The following is a 26,487-nucleotide window of genomic DNA, read 5'->3' as shown; positions in this document are numbered from 1 at the left end:
TACTAGTGTCTGTTGTGTTCTGCTGCCTTTCCTATCCTCTACTATCCCCCTTCCCCTCCCCTCCCCTCCCCTCTTCTCTCTCTACCCCCTCTACTGTCATTCATTTCTCCCCCTTGTATTATTTTTCCCTTTCCTCTCACTTCCTCTTGTATGTACTTTTGTATAACCCCGAGGGTCTCCTTCCATTTCCATGCAATTTCCCTTCTCTCTCCCTTTCCCTCCCACCTCTCCAGCCTTTGTTTTTAAGTTATATTTTGAGACAGGGGCCTTCCTAAATAGCCCATGTTTTCCTCTTACTTGTAGTTCTCCTACCTTAGCCTCTAAGTAGCTGGGATTACAGATGTATGCTAGCAAGCTTGGCCTCCTTTTGCCTTTATTTTCCTTTTAGGATATCTGCACTGTCTGACCCACTTAAAATGCTGGCTTAGGGTGGTTGCCTTAACTTTTAGGCTTCTTTCTTTACCTTTTTTTTTTTTTTTTTTGGTGTGTGTGTGTGTGTGTGTGTGTACACCAGGGATTAAACCCAGGGGCACTTAGCTACTGAGCCACATCCCCAGCCCTTTTAAGCTTTTGAAACAGGGTGTCACTAAATTGCTTAGGGCCTCACTAAGTTGATGAGGCTGGTCTCTTAACTTGGAATCATCCTGCCTCAGCCTCTTGAGTTGCTGGAATAACAGGTGTGCTCTATCATGCTCTGCTTCTTTCTTTACTTATGTTTGTAAACCCTCCCAATAGTTAGACATAACCCTGATTCTAGTGAACCAGGCCTATTTATGACATAAAACAAAATGTAATTAAATTCTAAATAGATGCTACTGTGTTTTTTTTCCATACTTTAAAAAGTTTGTTCTTTTTAGATATACATGGCATTAGAGTGTATTTTGACATATTATACATACCTGGAGTATAACTTATTCTAATTAGGATCCCATTCTTGTGGTTGTACATGATGTGGAGTTCACACTGGTCATGTATTCACTTATGAACATAGGAGAGTTATGTCTGATTCATTCTACTGAAATGCTACTATGTTTATAGAGTACTTTTTCTTTTTAATCAGATTTACTTAGAAACCCAAATCTTTTTATGTACTCTACTCTGTTACTAAAGATGATAGTTTTTTCATCCCATTAGTTAACTCTATTGAAGCAGGTTAAGAAGCATAGAATTCATTGGTGGTTAGAAACTAAAAATGTGGGGCTGGGGTTGTGGCTCAGCGGTAGAGCACTCCTAGCACATGGTGAGGCCCTGGGTTTGATCCTCAGCACCACATAAAAATAAATAAATGAAATAAAGGTATTGTTTCCAACTTAAAAAAAAAAACAACTAAAAATGCTAGTTGTCTGTAGATATGTTTCACCAGTGAAGATTGTTGATGATTAAAAATTGATTAACTCATATCTCTGTTTTCATTTTATATTAACCCAACGAGCCAGGGTATCATCTTTCACAGGTATTATCTTTTCTCTGGGGGCCTGTTGCTATTTACATTAAACTAAATTTTGTTGCTTGCTTACTTTCATGATACCTTAAAAAAGTTGTTACTTTGTGATTATTGTTGGCTTTTAAAATAAAAATTGTTTTGCATTGTCAGGAAGAGTTGTATTATGATCTCTGTTAAATCATAGGGCAGCACAAGTAGATAAATTAAATATAACTTGGAAAAAAAATTGTGCCTGAAAAATGGGTTAGCATTTTTATGCTGCTTAGTTGAGTTGGATGCCATATCCTTTTTTCCCTTCAAATAGAAAATATAATCTTCACATTTTCTTGAAGAAACCATCCCAAGCTTGTATACTGTTTAAATTCCATAGCTTGTAAAATCACAGGGCCCCACAAAAGAATAGGTTTTTTTCAGAAGTGTCAGTAACTGTTCCAGTCTTAAAGACAGCTAGTCTTTTTTTTTTAAGTACTGGGATTGAATTTAGGGGCACTCGACCACTGAGCCACATCCCCAGCCCTATTTGTATTTTATTTAGAGACAGGGTCTCACTGAGTTGCTTAGCCCTTCACTTTAGCTGAGGCTGGCTTTGAATTTACAATCCTCTTGCCTCAGCCTCCCAAGCTGCTGGGATTTACAGGCATGCACAGAGAACTAGTCTTTTATGTGATGATCAGAATGTCCTCTCTGAGGAGTTGATTAGCTAACTCGACTCAAAGAAAGTATGTGAGAATAGCACAGTGTCCTTAGGTGGTGCTGGCTGTTTTTCTAGCTCTTTCACAACATATTCCTTTTAAATATCAGGGAAATTAGGCCAGGCTGATGCTGCATACCTGTAATCCCTGGGATTTGAGAAGCTTTGTTTGGGAAGTGAAATCACATCTCAAAATAAAAAATAAAAATGACTGGGGATGTATGGATGTAGCTCAGTGTAAAGTGCCCCTGGGTTCAATCTCTAGGATAGCAAGTAGATACATAGATAATTAGGGAAAGTAAGTTGCTCTTGCAGCAATTACAGTTTTTTTAAAAATTTTATGTTATTGGTTCTTCTTAGTTATACATAACAGTAGAATCCATTTTGATAAGATTATACAAGCATAGGATATATCTTATTCTAATTAGGACCCTATTGTTACAGGTGGGTGTGATGGTATTTTCATATGTGTGCATAGGAAAATTATGTTAGATTTATTCAACTGTCTTAGCAATGACAATTTTTTAGCATAGCTGTCCAGTTTCTGGTTGGTAATTAAGGAAATAAAGGAAAGCACAGTCCTACTTAATGTAGGAATATATCTACCTATGGATATAGCAGGTAATATATCTTCTGAAAGTTAGCAAAACTTAGTAACTGACAATGATGTTCCCTTTCCTTGTTTAAAACAACGTCTACTAAAACAAGAAGTTTTTAGAATTAGGAATCCTCACAGGAATTATAGAACTTTTAGCTGGTTAGGTATCACAGGAGTTATAGAACTTTTAGCTGGTTAGGTATTTTCTTGCACAAAAGCAGGTCCTTTATTGCTCAAAAGCCTTCCTGGAAAAAGTTTATGTAAGTAGCATTTCCATAATAATTATAATAATATGCACTTGTTGATAGTGTCTCTTTTGAGCCAGTTCTTAAAACAATCATTTCAAGATAAATAAATGAAGACAGAGGTTCAGAGATGTTAAGCAATGTACCCAAAGTCATACGTTTTAGTAGTAGGGCTGAAGGTTTGAATGCAATTCTCTCTGGACTTAAAACTCATCTTTTCCACTAACCATGCTCTTTCTCAGTGGAAAATCATTTATGAAGTGTTACCTTTTACTTTTATATATTTTTGAAATATATTTCAAAGTCATATTCCTTTTAAAACAATTTTTATTAACTGAATCCTACTTTTATGGTTCATAGATAAATTACATGATGTCTCAAAATTCAGAAGACAAAATTAAAATATTTCAGGAAGAAAGTCTTGCAATTGTATATTGCCAAGATTGATTTGCCGGGGGTTTTGGTATACCTGGTCAGCTTACTTTTTGTTTTGTGATATTCTTTAGTACAAGATTTTTTTTGACCATTAATCACCATTTTCTTCTTCACACTGCTATCAAAACATTATAGGCGTCTTTTTGGTCCATGACACCAGAAATTGCTCTTCCTCCAGATATATATATATGACTAATGTAGGGACACACTATTACCTATTAGTCAGTAGGTACCATCATTTAACATGGGATATGCTTTAGCCTGAAACAACTTTTAAAAATTCATGGCTTTAGTTTATTTGAAATGAATCCATTTCTACCTCTGGATTAAAAATTTCAGATCTTGGGTTTTTTTTTCCCAATGAAAAATACTTCTAGATTTCTTTGCTTGATAAATTACATTTGTGAAGTTGATTTTTGTTTTCTTTCATTCCCATTTAGTAGTATTCTTCTGCCAGCTCTGTTACTAAAGGAGGTTGAGTAATTACTGAACTGGTTTTGTGTTTTGTATGCTGGCACTGGGGTAAAATAATCAAAAGTGTAAACAACCTTTTGACATATGTTGTCAGGCTGGTTAATGCCTCTACCTCCAAAGGTATTTACCAGAAACTGAAATAACCTTTCTATTTTTAAGGCCAAAGAATACTCTAAACCTGTTTTTCTATGAAGATTTAGACATTTGAGAAGATTTTCAAGTATTCTCTAACTTTAAAGTGATGAATGCTGAGTATGCAGTCTTTCATCTGCTAAATACACATTGTTTTATTCAAAGATGCCAGGCTCTGTCATCATCTTGAGATTTGTCTGAGTCAGAGCTTTTGGAAATACCAGCTCAGCTGGTAATACTGGATGTAGCTTTGGGCAAAGGAAATAGTTTGTCTTGGACAATTGGAGGTTAAATAAGAATTGCAATTACTATTCACTGAAGATGCTTGACTTACTAATAGCTGAGGGGTGGGTGTCTCTCATCAAAATATCAAACTTGAGTTCACTGCCTTATTTCATGTTTGTTAACTGCACTCCCTTCAGTTCTTTATATTTTTATTTTTAAATAACCAAATCTGTTTGGAATCACTTTTCAATCTCATAAGGAAAGAGGAAAATTTTTAAAATTCTCATTTAGTAGTATCCCTTAGGCAGAAAGTGTGTCCTATTTGTTCTGTCCTTACTTCAAATTTGAATTACTTGAACTTTACTTCTGGAAGTTAGATTTAATTAAATCTATTGACCAAATGTTTGAAAACAGAGGTGGAGATAGATTCTTCTGTAGTTTTCTCCTGCCTGCACATATACAAGCTGTTAAATTTGAATTGTCTTGAGGTTTGAAATATAATGAACTTGAAATAAAGATAGCAAACTGACGTAAGAGGGAAGGTGAAGGAGGACTGGTGATGTAGCTCAGTAGTAGAGTCATTTGCCTAGCAGTCACAATGCCTGAATTTGATCCTCAGCATAGAAAGGGCAGGGGGAGGGAGGGAGAGAGGGAGAAGGTGAAGGAATGTTATTATTCTTCATGTGAATTCCAAGGAAGGAAGCTTAAGTGCTTATTCTGGTAAACTTAACCTAACCAGTTGTTTTTCATCTTTCATGTTTCAAATGTCCTTTAACAATGGAGATTTTTTTTCCCTTGACTACTCTGTCTGGGTGAATTCCCCCTATTATATTATTTTTCACAATTCCTCCCTTTCCCTCTTTATCAGGTCTGTCACATTTGTAGTTGCTTGCACCTGCTTGTATCTGCCTCATCAGACTTTGAGGAACATGAAAGTAGGAATTGTGCTATTCTTAATTTCTTTTTGAATCACAGTATCAGGAATAGTGGTACCAAATGAGCTACATTACCAGTCTTTCTTATAACTGTATCAGCTTTTTCTCAGTGCTAATTTGTGTGATTTATAAAAGATTATAGATATATAGATTTTCTTGTAGTAATTAGCAGAATGTATATATTTTGTGTGTGTGGATAGAACCTGAGAAATGGGAAAAATATAATAATTACGTGAATGACGTGTTGACTCAGAATATAGTATCCCAAAGGTGAGTACTTTGAGAGAATTTAGAAAACCCTCAGCACCAAGTTCTTTTTTTTGTTTTTGTTTTTACATTCTCCCATCTTCCCATCTTCTATCCCATCAGAATTACTCTTTGTCAAGGTAGATCATGAAATCTAGAATCCCTCTTCTTCAAAACAAACTATTAAGGTACTGGGGTTGTGGCTCAGCGGTAGAGCGCTCCCTTAGCATGTACAAGGCCCTAGGTTCGATCCTCAGCACCACATAAAAATAAATAAATAAAACAAAGGTATTGTGTCCAACTACAACTAAAAAAAATAAATATTTAAAAAAACTATTAAAATCTAGAAAAGGTCACTGCCTCCTTTCTCCCCTTGCAATATTCATTCCAGAGGTGTCCTTTGTGTTCCTGGAGGAAGGAGTGCTACACATAGAGGTCAGAAAGAATCTGAACAGATGGGCTTTGCTCGGTTTCCCCGATCTCTATTTCCATTATATCATATTCTTTTGTCCAATCACATTTCCACATGATTTGTACATTCTTCTTCAGCCTAAGCATAGGAACAGTATTCCTTGTATCATGTTAGTAAAGCTTGGATTAAATAAATTTGCTACACTTTTCTCTTTTTAACCTGTTTTTTGTTATAGGAGTGTTGGCTAAGGCCCCTACTATGGGTGAAAAAAATTCTCACACCTTTTTGCCCCTACAGATTCTTTTGGGAATATACTGCTGATATCTAGTGATAGAGGCCATGAATGCTGCTGAACCACCTACAATGCACAGAAAAGATCCACAATAAAGAATTACCCAGCTTAAAATGTCAATAGTGCTAAGGGTGAGCATTTCAAGCAACTAAAAAGTCAAAGTTGTTGACTAAGCCTTGATAAGGTAGAGACAGGGTGTACTTGGTATTCTAGTATTGTAGTATCATGCCACCCTATGGTTCTAGTGTTTCCTCATTAATGGATTTCAGACTTATTAAGAGTGTCTCTGGCATACTCAGAATCTGGTTTTGGCTCATTTTAATGGATGTGGTGTAATGTAATAGGGGTTGGTGGCTAGAGTTTGAGGTTTGGAACTCCATTTTATTTTAAAAAACATTACCCCAAATATAGTGGTGTATTTAACATATTCTTTTGTGTGTGTGTGTGGAGGGGGTATTGGGGATTGAACCCAGATATGCTTCACCACTAATCTACATCTTAGACGATTTTTTTTTATTAGCTACACATGACATTACAATGATCTTGGCAATTCATACATTTGGGGTATAATTTCTCATTTTTCTGATTGTACAGATTGCAGAATCACATTGGTCATAGAGTCACCTATATACGTACAGCAGTCATGATTTCTATTCTATTCTGCTGCCCTTCCTATCCCCGCTTCCCCTCCCCTCCCCTCCCATCACTTCTCTCTATCCAATCTAATGTGACACACTTTTTTTTTTCTTTTTCTCCTCACAATATCATACATGTATTCTGTGTAACGATGAGGGTCTCCTTCCATCTTCCGTGCAACTCCCCTTCTCCCTCCTTTTTCTTAGACCACTTTGATTTTTTTAATGTTTGAGACAGGGTCTTTGCTCAATTGCCCAATCTCGACTTGAACTTGTATTCCTTCTGTCTCAGCTGGGATTATAGGCATGCACCACTGTGCCTGGCATGATTAACATATTCTTATTATCTCTTATCATCAATATGTATTGAAATTGAATGCATATATCTCACAAGTAAATGAAAAAACATGATAAATATGGGCTGAGATATATAGGAAGTTGTTAATATTGGAGAGAGGTGTTTATTTCTAGGTGAATATTCTTAAACAGTGTTTCATTAGCTTAAAATGTAGGGTGATTTAGCAAGTGAGATGAGGCCAAAAATTCTTTATTTTTATCAGGCTTCTGAGTAACAAGTATATATTAAATCATTGCACAAAATAAGTATAAGTATCACTATTTTATGACCAAAAGAAATACAACTATTTATTAAAAGACTTTTTCTGCTATTTACTTATTTGTAACTTTTTTTTAAAAATTATAATGGTGACAAAACTAATGTTGGAGAAAATTTGAAAAAAAATAGATAAAAGAGAAAAGTTTACTACTACCATTTCAGTGAAGTTGCTAGTATTTTTTCATGTTGTCCTTTTGGTTATTTTATTCTGTTTTTTAAAAAGTGTTCTTTATTATTATTATTTTTTAAATACACGATGACAGTGGAATACATTACAATTATTTATTTATTTTTTTATTTTCAAATGCATTTTTTTTATTAGTTGTTCAAGACAATACAATGATCTTGACATATCATACATTTGATTCAACTAGGGTATCAATTCTCATTTTTCCACATGTACAGATTGCAGGATCACATTGGTTATACATCCATGTGTATACATACAGCAATCCTAGTGTCAGTTGTATTCAGCTGCCCTCCCTATCCCCCCGCTCCCCTCCCCTCCCATCCCTATTGTCTACCCATACTACTGTGACACTTATCTCTCTCTTTTTTTCCCCCTTCCCTTCCCCCTCACACCATCGTATATATATTTTGTGAACCCATGAGGGTCACCTTCCGTCTTCCGTGCATTTCACCTTCTCCATCTGTTTCACTCTTCCTGCTTAGGATTGCTTTAGCTATTCTGGGTCTCTTGTTTCTCCAGATGAATTTCATGATTGCTTTTTCTATTTCTGCGAGGAATGCCATTGGGATTTTGATTGGCATTGCATTAAACCTATAGAGTACTTTTGGTAGTACGGCCATTTTAATGATATTAATTCTGCCTATCCATGAACAAGGTATATCTTTCCGTCTTCTAAGGTCTTCTTGTATTTCCCTCTTTAATGTTCTGTAGTTTTTGTTGTAAAGGACTTTCACCTCTTTTGTTAGGTTGATTCCCAAATATTTTATTTTTTTTGAGGATATTGTGAATGGGGTGGTTGTCCTGATTTCCCTTTCAGAGGATTTGTCTTATTTCATTGTCAAACCTGAAGCTTAGTTTTGCTGGATATAAACCTCTTGGTTCGCACCCATTATCTTTCAGCATTTGAAAAACGTTGTTCCAGGATCTTCTCGCTTTCAGTGTCTGTGATGAGAAATCCACCGGTAACCTAATTGGTTTACCCCTAAATGTAATCTGCCTCCTTTCTCTGGTAGCTTTTAATATTCTCTCCTTGTTCTGTATGTTGAATATCTTCATTACAATGTGTCTTGGAGTTGGTCTATTGTGATTCTGTATGTTTGGTGTCCTGTAGGCTTCTAGTATTTGTAAATCTATTTCATTCTTCATGTCTGGAAAGTTTTCTAAAATTATTTCATTTAACAGATTGCTCATTCCTTTGGTTTGGACCTCTATACCTTCCTGTATCTCAATGACTTAAATTTTTTTTTTTTATGATATCCCATATCTCTTGGATGTTTTGCTCATAATTTCTTACCAACCTTTCTGAGTTGACTAGACTCTTTTCGAGATGATATATTTTGTCTTCATTGTCTGATGTTCTGATTTCTACTTGGTCTACTCTACTGGTGATACTTTCATTTGATTTTTTAATTTGGTTTATACTTTCCTTCATTTCTAGGATTTCTGTTTGGTTTTTTTTTTTTTATAACCTCTATATCCCTGTAGAGTTGTTCGTTTGCTTTTTGAATTGTGTAATTCATTGTCAAGGTGTTCTTTCATTGCTTGCATTTGCTGTCTAATGATCTCTTTAAGATTCCATTCCATCTGAGTCAGGTATGCCTTGAGTTCCTTATTTGACCATTGTTCTGGTGCATCTAGCATCTCCGTAATTTTAAGCTATCCTGCATTATTTGTGTTCCTTTTCTTCCTTTTTTCGTAGTGCTCATGTTTCTTTCCAGCTCTGTTTGACTGTTGTGTTATTATTTTCTCCTATAAATTTGTTTTGGTTTTGTATAGCTCCAAGATCTCTCCTTTGTGTTGGGAGACAATGTTTAGAGATGTTGGATTTAATGTGATTTAAGGTAAATTCCTTAGTTTCATTAAAGGCCTACAGATTTTGATGGCATATAGAGAACTGAGGTTTGAACTTAAGATTTATGTTGAGGTCGGGAGATGTGATGGTATGGAGGTTAGTATATCTTAGCTTCTTTGGGGGGTTGCTCAAATGCAGGCGGATATTAACAAGAGAATAGACAGGAGTACTTGGGGGTAGTTAAGGGCTTAGGCGGACTATAGACCGTCTGGTAACATTCATCTATTTGCATTTAGTAAATTACACATAATCGGAGTGGTCGTGCTTGGGAGGAAAGATAGGGAAAAGGTAAGGAAGCAAACCAAGAAAGAGAGAGGGAGAGAAGAAAGAAAGAGAAAAAAATAGAAAAGAAAAAGAAGAAATGATAAAAATAAAGTAAAATAAAAATTACAATTAAAAAAAAAAAGCAAAAAAAGCACTGTTAGGCTTCTATTTTCTTCGCTTCCAGTAGGTGGAGCTGTGCCTTCCAGACCAAGATTTTGCCCTCGGGCTGTAGGAAACAATCAGTATGAGGCCACTCCCTCTTCCCCCACCTGGTGTCTCTCCAATCCTGTTCACTTAGGTTTATTCCTGGCTTCTAGTCTCCTGCTTCTCCCGCCAGACAAGCCTTCCCCAGTGTGGTACCTCTCCGCAGTTCAAGCTACACTCTGGGCCTGCAGTTTCCTGGATGTGGAGCGCGGGTATTGGGAACCGGCCCCCTATTATTTCGATTCCCTCCAATAGCCACTCCCCCGAGAGCTGGCGAGACAAGTTTCATTTTCACTGCTGGTGGGAGGGGGGAGTTGGAGGTCAGGTGTCTTTACTTTTCCCCATGCCTCTGATATTCACGCCACCTGAAAGCCGGGGAGAGATTTTATGCTGTTTCCCCGCTGTATGGGAGAGGGGCTGAGTGTTACACACGTGTTCTGTCGCTAAACTTGCTGCCATGGGGTCTGATCTGTCGGAAGCTGGCGATGGTGACGTCAGCTCCCCAATATGGTGTCCGCTGGCTTCCTCGGTGGGGTGTTTGGTGTGGAGGGCAGATCTGGACCGTTTCTCTCCCCGTCTCAATCCCAGAACTCAGCCTGGAGCACTGTGAGAGCACAGTTGGCAGGACCCCACAGAATCCGTAGCACCATTTCTCTGCGTTGCTGGCACGTTGTTGTGCAGGCTCCGGCTATGGGGTGGGCCTCTGATCAATCAGCCTGAATCTCTGGGCGCACCGCTCACTCGCAGTTGAGCCGCTATCACTGATCCTCAGGTGCTGAAATTCTTCCTCTAGGTTTCAGTGCACCCCAGTTTTGCTGGAGATTCTTATCAAGATAGCTTCCGGCCCTTCTAAACTCACTAATCACCTGCGCAGTGACGCGGACATGGGGGTGTCGCCCTCTATTTGCCACCATCTTCCTCTGCATTACAATTTTTGTATCTCTGTATATAAAGTATGTTCACGCCAATTTATGCCATTATACATGTACTTTTTTGCATTACAATTCTTAATACACATATATATCACAATTTTTCATATCTCTGTATATAAGATATGTTGACACCCAATTCAAGTCTTCATACATGTACTTTATATAATGATGACCATCACATTCCACCATCCTTGCTAATCCCTTTCCCCCTCCCTTTCCCTACCACCCCTCTTCCTTATCTAGAATTAATCTAATCCTCCCATGCTCTCCCTCCCTACCCCACTATCAGTCACCCCCCGCTTATATCAGAGAAAACATTTGGCATTTGTTTTTTTGGGGATTGGCTAACTTCACTTAGCATTAATTTCTCTAGTGCTATCCATTTACCTGCAAATGCCATGATTTTGTTCTTTTTTAATGCTGAGTAATATTCCATTGTGTATAAATGCCACATTTTTTAATCCATTCATTCACTGAAGTACATCTAAGTTGGCTTCACAGTTTAGCTTTTGTGAATTATGCTGCTATAAACATTGATGTGGCTGTGTCCTTGTAGTATGCTGTTTTTAAGTTCTTTGAGTATAGTCAGAGAAGAGGAATAGGGTCAAATGGTGGTTCCATTCCCAGATTTCCAAGGAATCTCCATACTGCTTTCCAAATTGGCTGCACCAATTTTCAGTCCCACCAGCAATGTATGAGTGTACCTTTTCCCCCACATCCTCGCTAACACTTGTTGTTTGTCTTCATAATATCTGCCATTCTGACTGGAGTGAGATGATATCTTAGAGTAGTTTTGATTTGTATTTCTCTGATTGATAGAGATGATGATTATTTTTTCATATATTTTTTGATTGATATTATATCCTCTTCTGAGAAGTGTCTGTTCAGGTCCTTGGCCCATTTATTGATCGGGTTATTTGTTTTTTTGGTGTTTAGCTTCTTGAGTTCTTTATATACCCTAGAGATTAGTGCTCTATCTGATGTGTGAGGGGTAAAAATTTGCTCCCAGGATGTAGGCTCTCTGTTCACCTCACAGATTATTTCTTCTGCTGAGAAAAAACTTTTTAGTTTGAATCCATCCCATTTATTGATTCTTGTTTTTAATTCTTGTGCTATAGGAGTCTTATTAAGGAAGTTAGGGCCTAATCCCACATGATGAAGATTATGGCCTACTTTTTCTTCTATTAGACACAGAATCTCTGGTTTAATTCCTAGTCCTTGATCCATTTTGAGTTAAGTTTTGTGCATGGTGAGAGATAGGGATTCAATTTCATTTTGTTGCATATGGATTTCCAGTTTTCCCAGCACCATTTGTTGAAGATGATTTCTTTTCTTCAGTGCATGTTTTTGGCACCTTTGTCTAATATAAGATAATTGTAATTTTGTGGGTTAGTCTCCATGTCCTCTATTCTGTACCATTGGTCTACTGGCCTGTTTTGGTGCCAATACCATGCTGTTTTTGTTACTATTGCTCTGTAGTATAGTTTAAGGTCTGGTGTAGCGATGCCACCTGTTTTGTTCTTCCTGCTTCAAACTGCTTTAGCTATTCTGGGTGTCTTATTTTTCCAGATGAATTTCATGATTGCTTTTTATATTTCTGAGAGGAATGCCATTGGGATTTTGATCAGAATTGCATTAAACCTGTATAGTGCTTTTGGTATATGGTCATTTTGATAATATTAATTCTGCCTATTCATGAGCAAGGTAGATCTTTCCATCTTCTAAGGTCTTCTTTGAAGATTTCTCTCTTTAAGGTTCTGTAGTTTTCATTGTATAGATCTTTCACCTCTTTTGTTAAGTTGATTCCCAAGTATCTTATTTTATTTATTTATTTTTTTTTGAGGATATTGTGAATGGGGTAGTTTTCCTCATTTCCTTCTCAGAGGATTTGTCACTTATACAGAAATACCTTTGATTTTGGGGTGTTGATTCTATATCCTGCTACATTGCTGAATTCATTTACTAGTTCTAGAAGTTTTCTGGTGGAGTTTTTTTTTGGGGGGTGGGGTGTTCTAGGTATAGAATCATATCATCAGCAAATAGTGCTAGTTTAAGTTCTTCTTTTCTTATACTTATTTTATTCTCAAAATAAAAAAATACTCAAGGTATATGCATTTTGTAATTTTGTATTTTCTTTTGTTTGGGGAAAAAGAAAGAAAAATATTCCCTTTATTATTTTCTCACTTGTCTTCTATTATTTTTTTTCAGCTTTGAATAATTCATTTTAGGAAAGGATTTTTCACTTTCAAAGAGGCCTGCTAAAAGATCAGTTTACATGCCTTGCTGTGGAGACATTTTTGGTACTGGCTATATCATGTGGCAGTTAAAAATATAATTAAATCTAAGATGAGAAAAGTTTTTGCCTTTAAATTTGATTTTATTTCCCCTTGAAGATTCATTACTGATATTCTGGAACTTGACCTAGTCAAAGAATATGCTATTGCTATTTGAAATTAAACTTTTTTTTTTTCCCCTTAAATACCTTTTCTTCCTTAAAATGGAAACTCAGTGACAAAAGCTGGGATGAAAGAACAGGTATACCTTGATATGTGCTGTTAATCAAAAACTCTGAATGAGTTAAGCATTTGTTATCATGAATCTAATTTTTCATTTACTTATATCATTAATTCAGAAATGCTCTAAATTAATGTCAGTCAGCTTTCTGTTATTGTAACACATATCTGAGATAATCAGCTAAAGAGAAAAGGTTTATTTTGGCTTACAGTTTCAGTTATTAATTGGTTGGCTCTGGTTTTTTGGGGGCCTGTGGGAGCACATCATGGTGGAAGTTCATGGTGAAACAAAACTACTTCCTTCATGACTAAGAAGTGAGAGTAAAAAGAGAAGAGACTGAGAGATCCCACATTTCCTAAGGATATGCCCCTAAATACCTCTACTAGCCTCTACCTCTTAAAGTTTTTACTACCTCCCAGTAGTTTCAAGCTGAGGACCAAGACACAAAGCTGTAAATAATTTTTATAGATTTTTAGAGTAAATTACCCTTTATTCTGTTTTTCATGTAGCTTATTTATCTTATAACCTGCTTACCTTAGGTAGGTTCAGTGTATCTTCTGATAGGCTTCTAGATTGACAAGCAATTAGCTTATACTCTGCAAGTTTTTTTCATATGTGCATCTTGTCAATCTAAAATGTCAATAACTTATAACAGACTTTCTTCTCCTTATCCTTGGTATTTGTCTTCCATGACACTTTAATCTTTCAAGCCTCTTGATTGATAGTTTCTGGGCTGGGGCTATAGCTTCAGAATAGAGTATTTGATTTGCATGAGCAAAGCCCTGGGTTCAATCCTCAGCGCCTTTTAAAAAAAATTGACAAGTTTCTGAAAGCGATTTTGTAATATACTTCATTGGTTGGTTAGTCTATCCTACTGTTGAGAATGATTGTTTTACAGATTTCCTTAGGTATAACTCTTTCAGGAATGAATTTTAAATCTCTTATCATTAATCATAATTGGTTCCATTTGGGCCTCCTGCAGTTGACAGAAAGCAACATTGTAAGTAGTCCAAAGGTTTTTAAAGCCATATGTTCAGTAGAGCATGCTAATCGTTTAGTAAGCTCATATACTCTGTCAAGTTATCAATGTGATTAGGCTCCATAGCAACTCTTAGCATTCTGTAAATATGCCAAAGACTTAGCATATTCACTTAGCTGAGTTCAATTTTTATACAAATAACCCTGCAGACTAATAGTACTAAAAAGTTCCTCATCTCTTTTTTCAGAAAATGTATCATCTACAATATGCAGTCTGCCTCAGTTGGATAACTCTGCAACTTACTCAAAAGAAGTACCTGAGGTCTTCTGTTTTTCCTTATTGGTTAAGTTCAGCAACAAGTAACAGAGATCCAAATGAAAGGCTTTAGAAAGGTAGAAGTTTGGGATTGAGGTGTAGCTCAGTGGTTGAGCACCTGACCAGCATGCTCTGGGTTGGAGTCCCAGAATGGCAAAAAAAAAAAAAAAAAAAGAAGAAGAAGAAAAAGTTTATTTGGCTTTTAAATAAAAGTCCAGAGATGGATACTGTTCCATGCAGTCTTCAGAATACCAGACTTTTCCATCAGATTACTCCATTGTCGCTTGGCTATGATTCCTTGTCCTCTTGGCCCAAGGGTCTATCATATTCACTCCTAAGGCAATGGATGCAGAAGCTACCCATATGTCTTACGCTTATATCCCATTGATTAGACTTTAGTCACATGGTCATATATAACTTTAGTTGAGGGAAGAACATGTTTTTAATCTGGGTAGCTACATGTCCAGTTTATTTCTATAGAAAAGGGAATGATGGATATTGGAACAGATTGCAGCCTGCCATACTCTGTTTATTATTTCATCTGTTGTTTTTGAGTAGAAAGACTTCAACAGCTTCATGCCAGTTTTAACATAGTGTCTTTAGGATACTATTGATAATAACTTTAAATACAGACAAAAATCAGGGGAAAAATAGACTTGATATGAATTCTGCATCAGCGTATTTACATAAAAATCCTTTTGAGTTTCTATATATCACTAGAGACTACTTCCTCTTTTAACTTTTAGTTGTAGATGGACTCAATATCTTTTTTTGTTTACTTATTTTTATTTTATGTGGTGCTGAGGATCGAACCCAGTGCCGCAAGTGTGTAAAGCAAGTGCTCTGCCACTGAGCCACAACCCCAGCCCTATTTCCTCTTTAAAAAAAATTTTTTTTAGTTGTAGATGGACATGACACCTTTATTTATTTATTTAAAAAAATTTAGTTGTTGATGGATTTTAATTTAATTAATTAATTAATATATATGTAGTGATGAGAATCAAACCCAGTGCCTCATAATGCTATGCAAGCACTCTACCACTGAGCCATAGCCACAGCCCCTTATTTATTTATTTTTTATGTGGTGCTGAGGATTGAACCCAGTGCTTCACATGTGCTAGGCAAGAGCTCTACCACTGAGCTACAAACCCAGCCTATACTTTCTCTTTGAACACACTTTCTCTTTGGATCAGAGAGTCAGCTGACTAGTAGCTATGTTTATGAAAGATCCTTCCAGTCTTCAAATAGTTCTGGTTATAAAACCTAGGCTGATGAAGACGTATCATTCTCAATACCTTTTATAATTCTGATGCACAGCTTACCTCCTTAGAAAGGTGAGGATGCTTATCTCACCTCCTGAATATATGAGAATATTGAAAGAAGAAGATGAATGTGGGAACAGAGGCAAAAAATGACAGAAATAGAGTATTGATTAAAAAAAGTTTCCCTAGTAATAATATAAGACAGCATACAGAAATAGAACATGGAACCTTGGGAGGTGGGGATTCCTAGAATAGAAATGAAGACCAAGATCAGCTAATGGGCAGTAATTTGCCCTTGTATTTTAGGAAGTCGTGTATGCGTGTGTGCATTTATTTGGTATCAGATTTTTATCAATAGGGTTTTGTGCAATGATAGAAAATGGGATGATGCTTCTATCATTCCCAGTGAATGAGAAAACATTATTCTCAACTTTTAATGTTCAGTCAGCATGCAGTTTTGAAGCTGATGAATTGAGTTTAAGGTTGGGAGTATGAGTAAAAAATAGAAAGGGCCAACTCCTTCTGAATTGTTCAAATGAGCACAATGAGTTCCTGTGGAATTGACTGATCTTAGCAGTAGGATTTCGGGAGTGACTGAAATGATTGAATTTGCCATAATGCCAGTGTCTTGCAGGATATCTGAAAACATACTTGACTGAATTCCAAGAAAGAACAGATCTGTCCAAGGATATCACATTGATGTCATACCCTTTATCCCAGAGAAAAGGGCCTTTTGTGCATGAGGTATTACAATTGGCATATTTTTACTGTACATAAAATATTCACATGCAGCTATGTTTTTATTTTTGTCTATTTAAAATGAAGCCTGGAAAACCAAGAATTTAGTTTCTTTTATTAAATTGTAGATGTTTTAGGACCTTATTATTATTTTTTAAAATTGTGGAACACTTTTAGCTTTCTCAAAGCACCTTACAAAAAAACTTGTATATGAAATTCAAAAGAATTTAAGTAACTTTCCTAAGAAAATAATGGAGTTATTCTAGAAAAAAAAGTAAATATATAAATCTAAAATAACAACAAACAGTGGACACGTTAGCAAAATAGTAAGAAACATAATGTTATATATTGTTGTAAATTGGATAGAAGAATGTAAACCAGGTTAAGTCTATGAACCACATAATTTTCAATTGTCTACTCTTGGGCTGCCTGTCTTAAATTATTTTTAAAGTAATTTCCCCATACATTTTATTACTAATTTTCCACTACATTTTATTATGTAAATTCTCAAAAGGAAAAGTTGAAACACTTATACTGTTAATAGCTCCATACCCAGCACATACATGCTACATTTGTTAACATTCTGCTCTTTGCTTCATCACTGTCTCTCCATCCATCTATTCATCCATTAATTCATCCTTTTATATATATTTCAAAAGTAATTTGCAGGCATCAGTATACTTCTCACCTTAATTCTTTTGCATAACATTTCATAACTAAATTTGTTTATGATTTTAAGGTAACTTTGGCATACAATAAAGTGCTAAAATTTGAAATGTATCTTTTTATGAATTTTGAAAAGTGGATACACTGTTTTTAACTAAATTCCCTATCAAGATACAGAACATTTTCTATAACCCCTTAAAGTTCTCACATGCCTCTTCCCAGATAATCCTAGCTTTTAAAAGCAATCACTGTTGTGACTTCTTAAAAAAAAAAAAAATCATAGATCAGCTTGCCTAAAGTAGAACTTAATTTAAATGAAATCACAGTATATATTCTTTTGTAAAAGACTTACCTCACTCAGCATATTTTTGGGATTCATACATATTGTTGCATTTATGATTCTAATAGTCTTTCATTCATGAAGAATAAATTCCAAGACCTCAGTGGATGCCTGAAACCATGTATAATACCAAACCAAATATATGTGTTTTTTTCCTATACATATGTACCTATGATTTAGATATATATTTATTTTTATAAGTTAGGCAAAGTAAGAGATTATCAACAGTAACTAATAATAAAATAGAACAATTATAATATTCTGTAATAAAACCCATCAACATCACTACTCTTTTACTTTAGGGCCAATATTTAAGCCAATAATACTGAAATAGTTGATCTGATGACTAAGATAGCTACTTAGTGACTAAGAGCTGCATGCAAATGCAGCATGGATATGATGAATAAAAGGTTGTTTTATATCCCTCCTGGATAGGAACCATTAGATGACAAGCAATTTCATCATGCTCCTCAGAAATGTATGCAATTTAAAATTTAGGAATTGCTTATTTCTGGAATTTTCTATATTTTTGGATCACAGGTAACTGATACCCATGAAAGCAGAATTGCAGATAAGGGGTACTAATTCTGTGATCATTTTTTAAATTGCTGAATAGTATTCCGTTGTATAAATACACCATAGCTTAAAAATCTAGTAATGATCACCTAGAATAAATATATATAAATATATAATGCAAATATATATATGTATATGTAAAAATCTCATAACCAGATATACATGTACACGTATCTATATACATGTGTGTGTGTCTGATCTTATCACTTTAAACCTTGCAGTCCTGGAATAAACCCCATAATCTCCAATGATCTTTTTAATATGTTGTAGGACTTAATTTGCTAAAGTCTGTTAAGGTTTTTGTGTTTATTTTTGTAAAGAATTGTGTGTAAAGTTATTATCTTTGAGCACTGCATTATATTGCATTTTATTCTATTTAAAATCTTTTCTAATTATCCTTATGATTTTTTTCTTGAGCCATGGCTTGCTTGCTTATTTATTTATTTATTTATTTAAGTTATAGATGGACACAATACCTTTATTTTATTTATTTATTTTTTATGTGGTGCTGAGGATCGAACCCAGTGCCTCACATGTGCTAGGCAACCACTCTACCACTGAGCCACAACTACAGCCCGAAGCCATGGTTTATTTTAAAATACTGTGTTTAATATCCAAATATTTAGAGTTCTTATAGTATATTATTAATACTTTCTGATTTAATTATATTGTGTTCAGAGAACATATTCCATGTAAGTTTTTAATAAATCTCTTTGAAATTTATTAGAACTTATCTTCTGAATATGCATCTGATTTATATTTTAGTAAATAGACCATGCAAACAAGAAAGTATAGTTGGCCCTCTGTAGCTGTGAGTTCTGCATCCATGGGATTCAACCAGTTTGGATCAAAAATATTCAGAAGAATAACTGCATCTGTACTGAACATGTGTAGGCTTTCTTTCTTGTCATTGACCCCTATAAGCAATACAGTATAACATGATTTAAAGTAAATGGGAGGGTGTATAATAGATTATGTGCAAACATTATGCCATTATATGTGATATAATTGAGCATTCATTTATGTTATTATACATGGGGATCCTGAAATGAACCTTCTATGACTACTGAGAGATAACTGTAATATGTTTTGTGGATTGTTGGGTATTGCATTTTACAAAAGTCAGTTTGATTAAGTTGGTCAGTAGTGCTGTTCACACAATCTAGTACCATGTTTCTTTGTCTGCTTTCAAGATTTCACTATGTTTGCCTTTCAGTAGTTTGAGTATGATATACTTATGTGTGGAGTTCAATCCCCAGTACCCCAACCCCCCACACAAAAAAAGTGGCAGTAGAGTGGTAGAGGGGTGGAGTGTTAGCCCAGGTGGGTTGGAGCACAGGTGGCAAGAATGGCCCAAGGCTTCATGGAGCCCACCAAGCAGGCCTGGTGATCTTGAGGCACTGTGAGCAAAGGCGCACCAACAGGTCATCCTTTGGCAGGAGGCCTGGGCACAGTATGGATGCCTGTGGCAGAAGCCTGTTACAAAGCCTGCTCCACGAAGTGTTGTAGCCCAGAATATGGGAGAATACACTATCCCATCGCTGTGACTTCTCACTTCCTGACCTGCTGCGAGAAAATGGAAGTGGGCAGACCTGAATGGAAATTGGGACTCAAGGAGACCCTTATTGTTATACAAAATTACATATAAGAGGATGTGAGGGGAAAGGGGAAAATATATAGAGAGAAATGAGTTACAGTAGATGGGGTAGAGAGAGATGATGGGAGGGGAAGGGAAGGGAGGAGGGATAGGAAGAGGATAGGAAAGGCAGCAGAATACCACAGACACTAGTATGGCAGTATGTATAAACATGGCTGTATAACCAATGTGATCCTGCAATCTGTACACGTGGTAAAAATAAGAATTCATACCCCATTTGAATCAAATGTATGATATATGATATGTCAAGATCATTGTAATGTTTTGAGCAACCAATAAAAAAAAAGAAAAAAAAAGAGTTGACCAATACTGTTAGTACTTTCCAAACCCTAAATAGGATAAGTTTGGATCAATAGCAGTGATCCAAGTGCTATATAAACCCCTAGACTAGCTCATTTGGTTGGGGAAAAATCTGCTACCAGGTCCCTCTTGCACTGCAGGGGTTATGTTCCTGTTTTTATTTTTCAATAAATTCTATTATTAAACTCACACATATCCTGGTTTGTGGGTTTCATTCTTCAAATGTACAAGACAAGGACCTGGAAAGAAGAAGAAATTGATGGTGAGCTGCTGGGGTCTGCTACAACACTGGAGCGCATAGCCCACCATTAAGAGCTGTAACATTTCCCGGCTGCAGAGGCCTGCAGCCTTATACAGACCCCACCTGCCAGTAGAAGCAGAGAAACTCCAGTTTCACCTGCCAGCAGAAGGGGAATCAAGTTTCATCTCAAAACTTTGGTTTCAATACTATTGTTCTTATCTCTCAAGAACTATGAAGAACCTGAGATTTTACCCTATTTGCCCAAGCTAAGTTCATCTTGGCTTCATTCATTGTTGTTGTTTTGTTTTGTTGTTGTTGTTTCTTTGTTTTTGTGCTGGGAATCAAATCCAGGGCTTCACACATGGTAGGCAAGTGCTGTATACCACTGAGCTAGACCCCAAATCCCATTCTGCATGGTTTTATGGATGCTATCAGAAGTCATGAAATTCATGAGTTAGAGACAAATAACTTTTTCTTTCATGGTAATAGCAGTAGCCACTTCATCTGAATTTGCACCATTTACCCAAGTCCCTGTTCTAATGGAAAGAGGTAAAGAGGTCCAGGTCAAACCTTCACATGTAGTTGGGTACATTATAGGAGAGGAACCCTGAATGCTGAGCAGAGATTATTATACTGGCAATAAACAGACTTGACCCCTTCTCTGGACGTTGATTCCTTCTCTGTCTTCCAAAACTATTCACTATACTAATATTCTTTTAGAGATAATTTATAAGAAAGGCAGTCAGTATGCTCACAAAATTTGTAGAAATGGTACAGACGTATGGAGATATGTCTCTTACTGTCATCATTTAAGATTTCTTTAATGAAATTAATTTCTTTTTAAGTATTGAACCCAGGGGCACTTTACCACTGAGCTACATCCCCCACCTTTTTTTTTTTTTCTTTTAAGTTATAGATGGATACAATACCTTTATTTTGTTTGTTTATTTTTTCATGTGGTGTTGAGGATTGAACCCAGTGCTTCACACATGCTAGGCAAGCACTGTACCACTGAGTTACAACCCCAGCCTATTCCCTGCCTTTTTATGTTTTATTTTGAGACAAGGTTTCACTGAGTTGCTAAGACTGTCCTTGAACCTGTGATGTTCCTGTTTTAGCCTCCTGAGTCACTGGGATTACAGGCATGCACTACTACACCTGGCCCGAGATTTTATTTTAAAACATAATTTTATATAGATCGACATGTGCAGGACAAATCAGATGATGCACTTTTTTCTTTTTAAAAATATGCCCAATTCCTTGTGTCTATAGCACATTTAAATCCCATTTATATATGTGTTTTTTTTTTTTTGTGTGTGTGTGTTATCCTCACAGTTTCTTTAAGAAGTTTAAAAAAGGGATATTATCATTTAACAGATGAAAAATTGAGACAGAGAGCTTGTTAGCTACATAAATATTCTGATTGCCTGTCATGCATTTTTTTCTAGACCCAGTCATCAAAGTCTTCATAATCTTGGCACTTTACTTGGTCATTTAGTCTACTTGAAGCTTGACATACAAATTAAATTATTTTACAACCAAGTATTATCTCTATTTAGTACAGACAGATGATACATATCCCGGAATTTTATTTATATCTGCCTAGTACATAGTGTAGATGCTCAATAAATGTTCCTTAAATGACTGACTGAATGAGATAGTTTTCATATCAAGTTTCAGATCACACAGCTGTATTCCTTAAAGCAATGTTATTATATTAATTACTCTAAATATTTTTAGTAAAAAATTTGGTCTGTGTGTTTGTCTTGCTATGATAGTCTATATACAGATTAACATTGTATAAATTCCAACATCAATGTGGACATTTTAAGAAATTTTCTTTGAGGGGCTGGGGCTAGGGCTCAGCGGTAGAGCGCTCACCTCACACGTGCAAGGCCCTGGGTTCGATCCTTAGCACCACATAAAAGCAAATAAATAAATAAAATAGCGTGAAGGTAAAAAAAAAAAAAAAGGAATTTTTCTTTGAGATTAGAATAGCCACTTGAATTAGTGGTTTTATTTTCATTTCTACAATTTATATTTAGCCCTTTTATTTTTAAATTTTTTTGTAGTTGTACATGGACAGTATGCCTTTATTTTATTCGTGTATTTTTTTATGTGGTGCTGAGGAGCAAACCCAGTGCCTCCCACTTGCAAAGCAAGTGCTCTGCCACTGCGTTACAGCCCCAGCCCCATATTTTGCTCTTTTAAAATCTGCCTGTTCATTTACAATAATGTCCTTTATTCTTTATCTGATTATTCTATTTTTTGAAGTTCTTGAAGGTCTAACTTCTGTTGTTTCTGCTTATTCTCACTCATATTAGATTTTATCTTCCTGTGCTTTATAATTTTGGACTAAGAGATCACATGATCTCTTTATTGCCTTCTCTTGTGATAAGTAGATTTTTGACTTGTCCACCATTTTGCTGAGGAGAAAGCTCTCTGAAGGTTGCAGTTTCATAGAGGCAATTCCATTCTATCTCTGCCTCATTTGAGCCTCAGGCTCTGTCTTCTGTCTTGTGAGATCAGTAAATTCACGGATTTTTCAACTTCCTCTTTGTTCTTAGCATCCCCTAGCTTCTTTATAGGCTTTGGTCATTTATTTAAAAGCATATGTGTTGCCAGGCATAGTGGCACATACCTCTAATTCCAGTGATTCAGAAGGCTGATTCAGGAGGATTGCAAATTTGGGGCCAGCCTGGGCAACACACACACACACACACACACACACAGAGCATATGTATTGTGTCTAGCCTACATTTGTAAGAGGATATTTCGTTCACCATATTCTCAGAAACTAAAAACTGCAGCTATTTTAATTAAGTATTATTAAAGTTATTCAGCATAGGTGGATGAAAACACATAATTCAAAGGAATATAATCTGTCTTTTTGTATCAGTATTTGCCATTGTAAAAAAAATTGTTTTTACCTGGTAAGTATGTGATGTAGTTTGAAATTTTAGCAATATGATATAGAAATTCAAAATATATAAACCTAAACTGATTCTAACACCAGGCTACCATGACCCAAACAAATACAGTAGTGACATTTTGTATCCACTGACTTAAAGGGAACCTGGACTTTAATTGTTACTTTCATTTCAGATGCTCCTTCAAGAATAATATCATTGAGATGATGGCATGATGTTTATTGTAATTGTTAATTTATTTTTGATAAAAGTTTCTGGGTGAAACTTGATAAATTATGCCTCAAGGCAAAAATTAACCTAAATATTCCTGTTTAATTTAGAAGAGAAAGAACCATTTGAATTGTTATACAACTTAATTATTAAAGTCAAATTTTGAACTTTTTGAAAAAAAAGTACAAATAAGGTTGGGAAGTAGCTAGTCACAATGTAAGGGGTGTGTGACAGACCCAGATGTAGTGGTTGGGTCTTTCCATTACCACCCACCCTAGAAGTACACCAGAATTTCCCACTCATTTTGACTGCTTATAGGCAATGAAAATGACATTACTCAGCTTTAATTTGAATTGACTAAGAGTACTTGTACTCATTTCTTTTGGAAGATAAAATTGGGGAAAAGAAAGTGGATTCTTGAATTCTTTAACATTTCTAATTTACAGTTTTTTCCTGAAATGACCTATAGGAATACCTCCCCTGCCAACACCCCTTTCTCTACTGTGTTCTAATTCTTTTTTTTTTTAAAGAGAGAGAGAAAGAGAGAGAGAGAGAGAAAATTTTTTAATATTTATTTCCTAGTTTTTTGGTGGACACAACATCTTTATTTTATTTTTATGTGGTGCTGAGGATTGAACCCAGTACCCCGTGCATGCCAGGCGAGTGCGTTACCACTTGAGCCACATCCCCAGCCCCTGTGTTCTAATTCTTTTTTTTTTTTTTTTTTAATATTTATTTATTTTTTTAGTTCTCGGTGGACACAACATCTTTGTTTGTATGTGGTGCTGAGGATCGAACCCGGGCCGCACGCATGACAGGCGAGCGCGCTACCGCTTGAGCCACATCCCCAGCCCCTGTTCTAATTCTTAAGATGATCTTTCTTTGGTATTTAAATACCTATACTGTAGAATGAGGGAGGAGAGGAGGGCAGAATATCTTCATGAAAGTGATTATGAAAATGCCTTAACTCTTAGCGGACAATGAGGGGAAATCCTGACTATAGCTACTTCACTTTTATAATGGCTGGTCAGTGATGCAAATCAAGATAAAATCTAAACAGTTTTGGGGGGCTGTTTGTTACTGCTAAAGTTTGAGGTTCAAGTTTCCATGTCAGATGTACAGAAAAAAGATGAATCATGATCTTTATGAGTAGTTAAAATTAATTAGTCTTCTAAGTTTAAAACAAGAATAAATCTTCTATTTATGTTTATTTAAGACATTTTCCGTTCTTTTTTGTCATTTGACCTTCAAGAGTTCTTTGTTGTCAGGTATCATTTTCCCTAGGAACCATGAAAATCATGTGATTTGGGGTCCTAAGGGAGAAAAAGCAGTATCTTTTCATCATCCATTGCAGGGTTCATGGCTAACACTGCCACAGGAGAACCAGTGTCTCCAAAGAGGGGTCTGCAGAGTTCCCAAAGAGAATTAATTTGACTCAGGACCAGCAGGGCTCTTGGCATATGTGACAGAAAAGCATTTCAGCATGTGCCAGTCAAAGGCATGGACAGATGCTTATTCAGGAAAATATTCAAAGAAAATGGGGGCGGTTTCAAGAAAGAGAGAGGCTTTGGGGGGTAAAGCAAGGAATACATATTCAAGGGAGAATGTGAGCTATCTACAAAGGGAGAAACAGCAACCCAGTGGTGTGGTGTGTTAACATTTATAAAGGGAGGTTGCCAGGGGCTGGACCAGAGACAGAGCCAGGGTAGAGTTATACAATCTCATACCATTTTTTCCTGAGCTTGAACATTACCTTCATGTTACTTTTTTTAGACAAGGGTATGGACTGTGTTGCTCAGGGGGTTGTAACTGTTCATGGATGCTTTCTGCATTTTAGTGATTTGTGGATGTTTGAGACTCAGTATCTCTCCCTTTATTCCCAAATTTTTATCTTAACATTCCTCTAACAAAAACCAGATTAACAAGAGAAGCTTATTTAAATATAAGCTTTATAAGACTTGGGAACCTTCAGAAGCAAAGGCTCAAAGACCCAAAGAAAACTATATTTTTAAATAGTTGGGCTTGATGAAAAATGATTAGACAAAAATGGTAATAAACTGGGGGGGGGGTATTTAGCAAGATCTGTCCAGATTTTTCTAGGCCTCTTTGTATAATAATATTCCTTCCCTGTGGGATAGGAGAGGACACCTGTCACATGAGGTCTTTAAAAAGAAAGGTCAGAGAGATCTTTCTGCTTCTAAACACATGAATAGATACTAGTCATCATTAATCATTAAGAAAATGCAAATTAAAGACATAATAAAATAGCACTATCAACCTGCTGAATGGCTGAAATTTAAAAGTTTGACAGTTTCAAGTGCTGACAAAGATGTGGAGCAACTGGATTTTTTATACACTATTGATGAGGCTGGAAAAGGGTACAACATTAGTTTGAAAAACAACTTGGTATCTTCTTATAGAGCTAAATATATTATGACTCAGCACTTCTACTCTTATGAAAAGTTATCTTCACATAAAAATCTATGCACAAACTTTTATAGCAGCTTTTTTTGTGTGGGGAGGAGAGCTACTGGGAATTGAAGTGAGGGGTATTCAACCACTGTGCCACATCCTCAGCTCTATTTTTTTGTTTTTTATTAGAGACAGTGTCTCACTAAGTTGCTTAGCACCTTGCTGTTGCTGAGGCTGGCTTTGAACTTACTATCCTCCTATCTCAGCTCCCGAGCCACTGGGACTATAGGCGTGCGCTACCATACCCGGCTCATAGCAGCTTTTTAATAATTGACAAAAATGTCCTTCAGTGGGTGAGTGCGTCAATTACTGTGGTACATACTTATGATGGAATTCTATTCAACAGTAAAAATGAATGAATTGCTGACACACTGAATACCATGAATGAATCTCTTTAAGTATTATGTTAAGTAGAATACAGACTTAAAGGCTGCATTCTATATAATTCCATTTATATAACAGTTT

General features: G+C 36.0%; 1 protein-coding gene across 3 annotated transcripts in view; it reads left to right on the top strand.

Annotated features, from left to right (window-relative positions):
• Positions 1-26,487, top strand: part of Commd1 (copper metabolism domain containing 1) — a 167,915-nt gene that overhangs the window by 80,632 nt on the left and 60,796 nt on the right. Inside the window, exon 3 of one of the 3 annotated variants that reach the window (XM_046423247.2) lies at positions 14,563-14,636. The exons of the other annotated variants lie outside the window; for them this stretch is intronic. Within the exon in view, the coding sequence (XP_046279203.1) occupies positions 14,563-14,636 (74 nt within the window). The remainder of the gene's footprint in view (positions 1-14,562; positions 14,637-26,487) is intronic. 3 annotated transcript variants of the gene reach the window in all.

This window comes from Marmota monax, unplaced genomic scaffold, assembly GCF_021218885.2.
Source record: "Marmota monax isolate L192 unplaced genomic scaffold, Marmota_monax_Labrador192_F-V1.1 WCK01_AAM20220418_F8-fsc00015, whole genome shotgun sequence".
Lineage (NCBI taxonomy): Eukaryota > Metazoa > Chordata > Mammalia > Rodentia > Sciuridae > Marmota > Marmota monax.
This window is presented reverse-complemented; position numbering and strand designations above follow the sequence as displayed.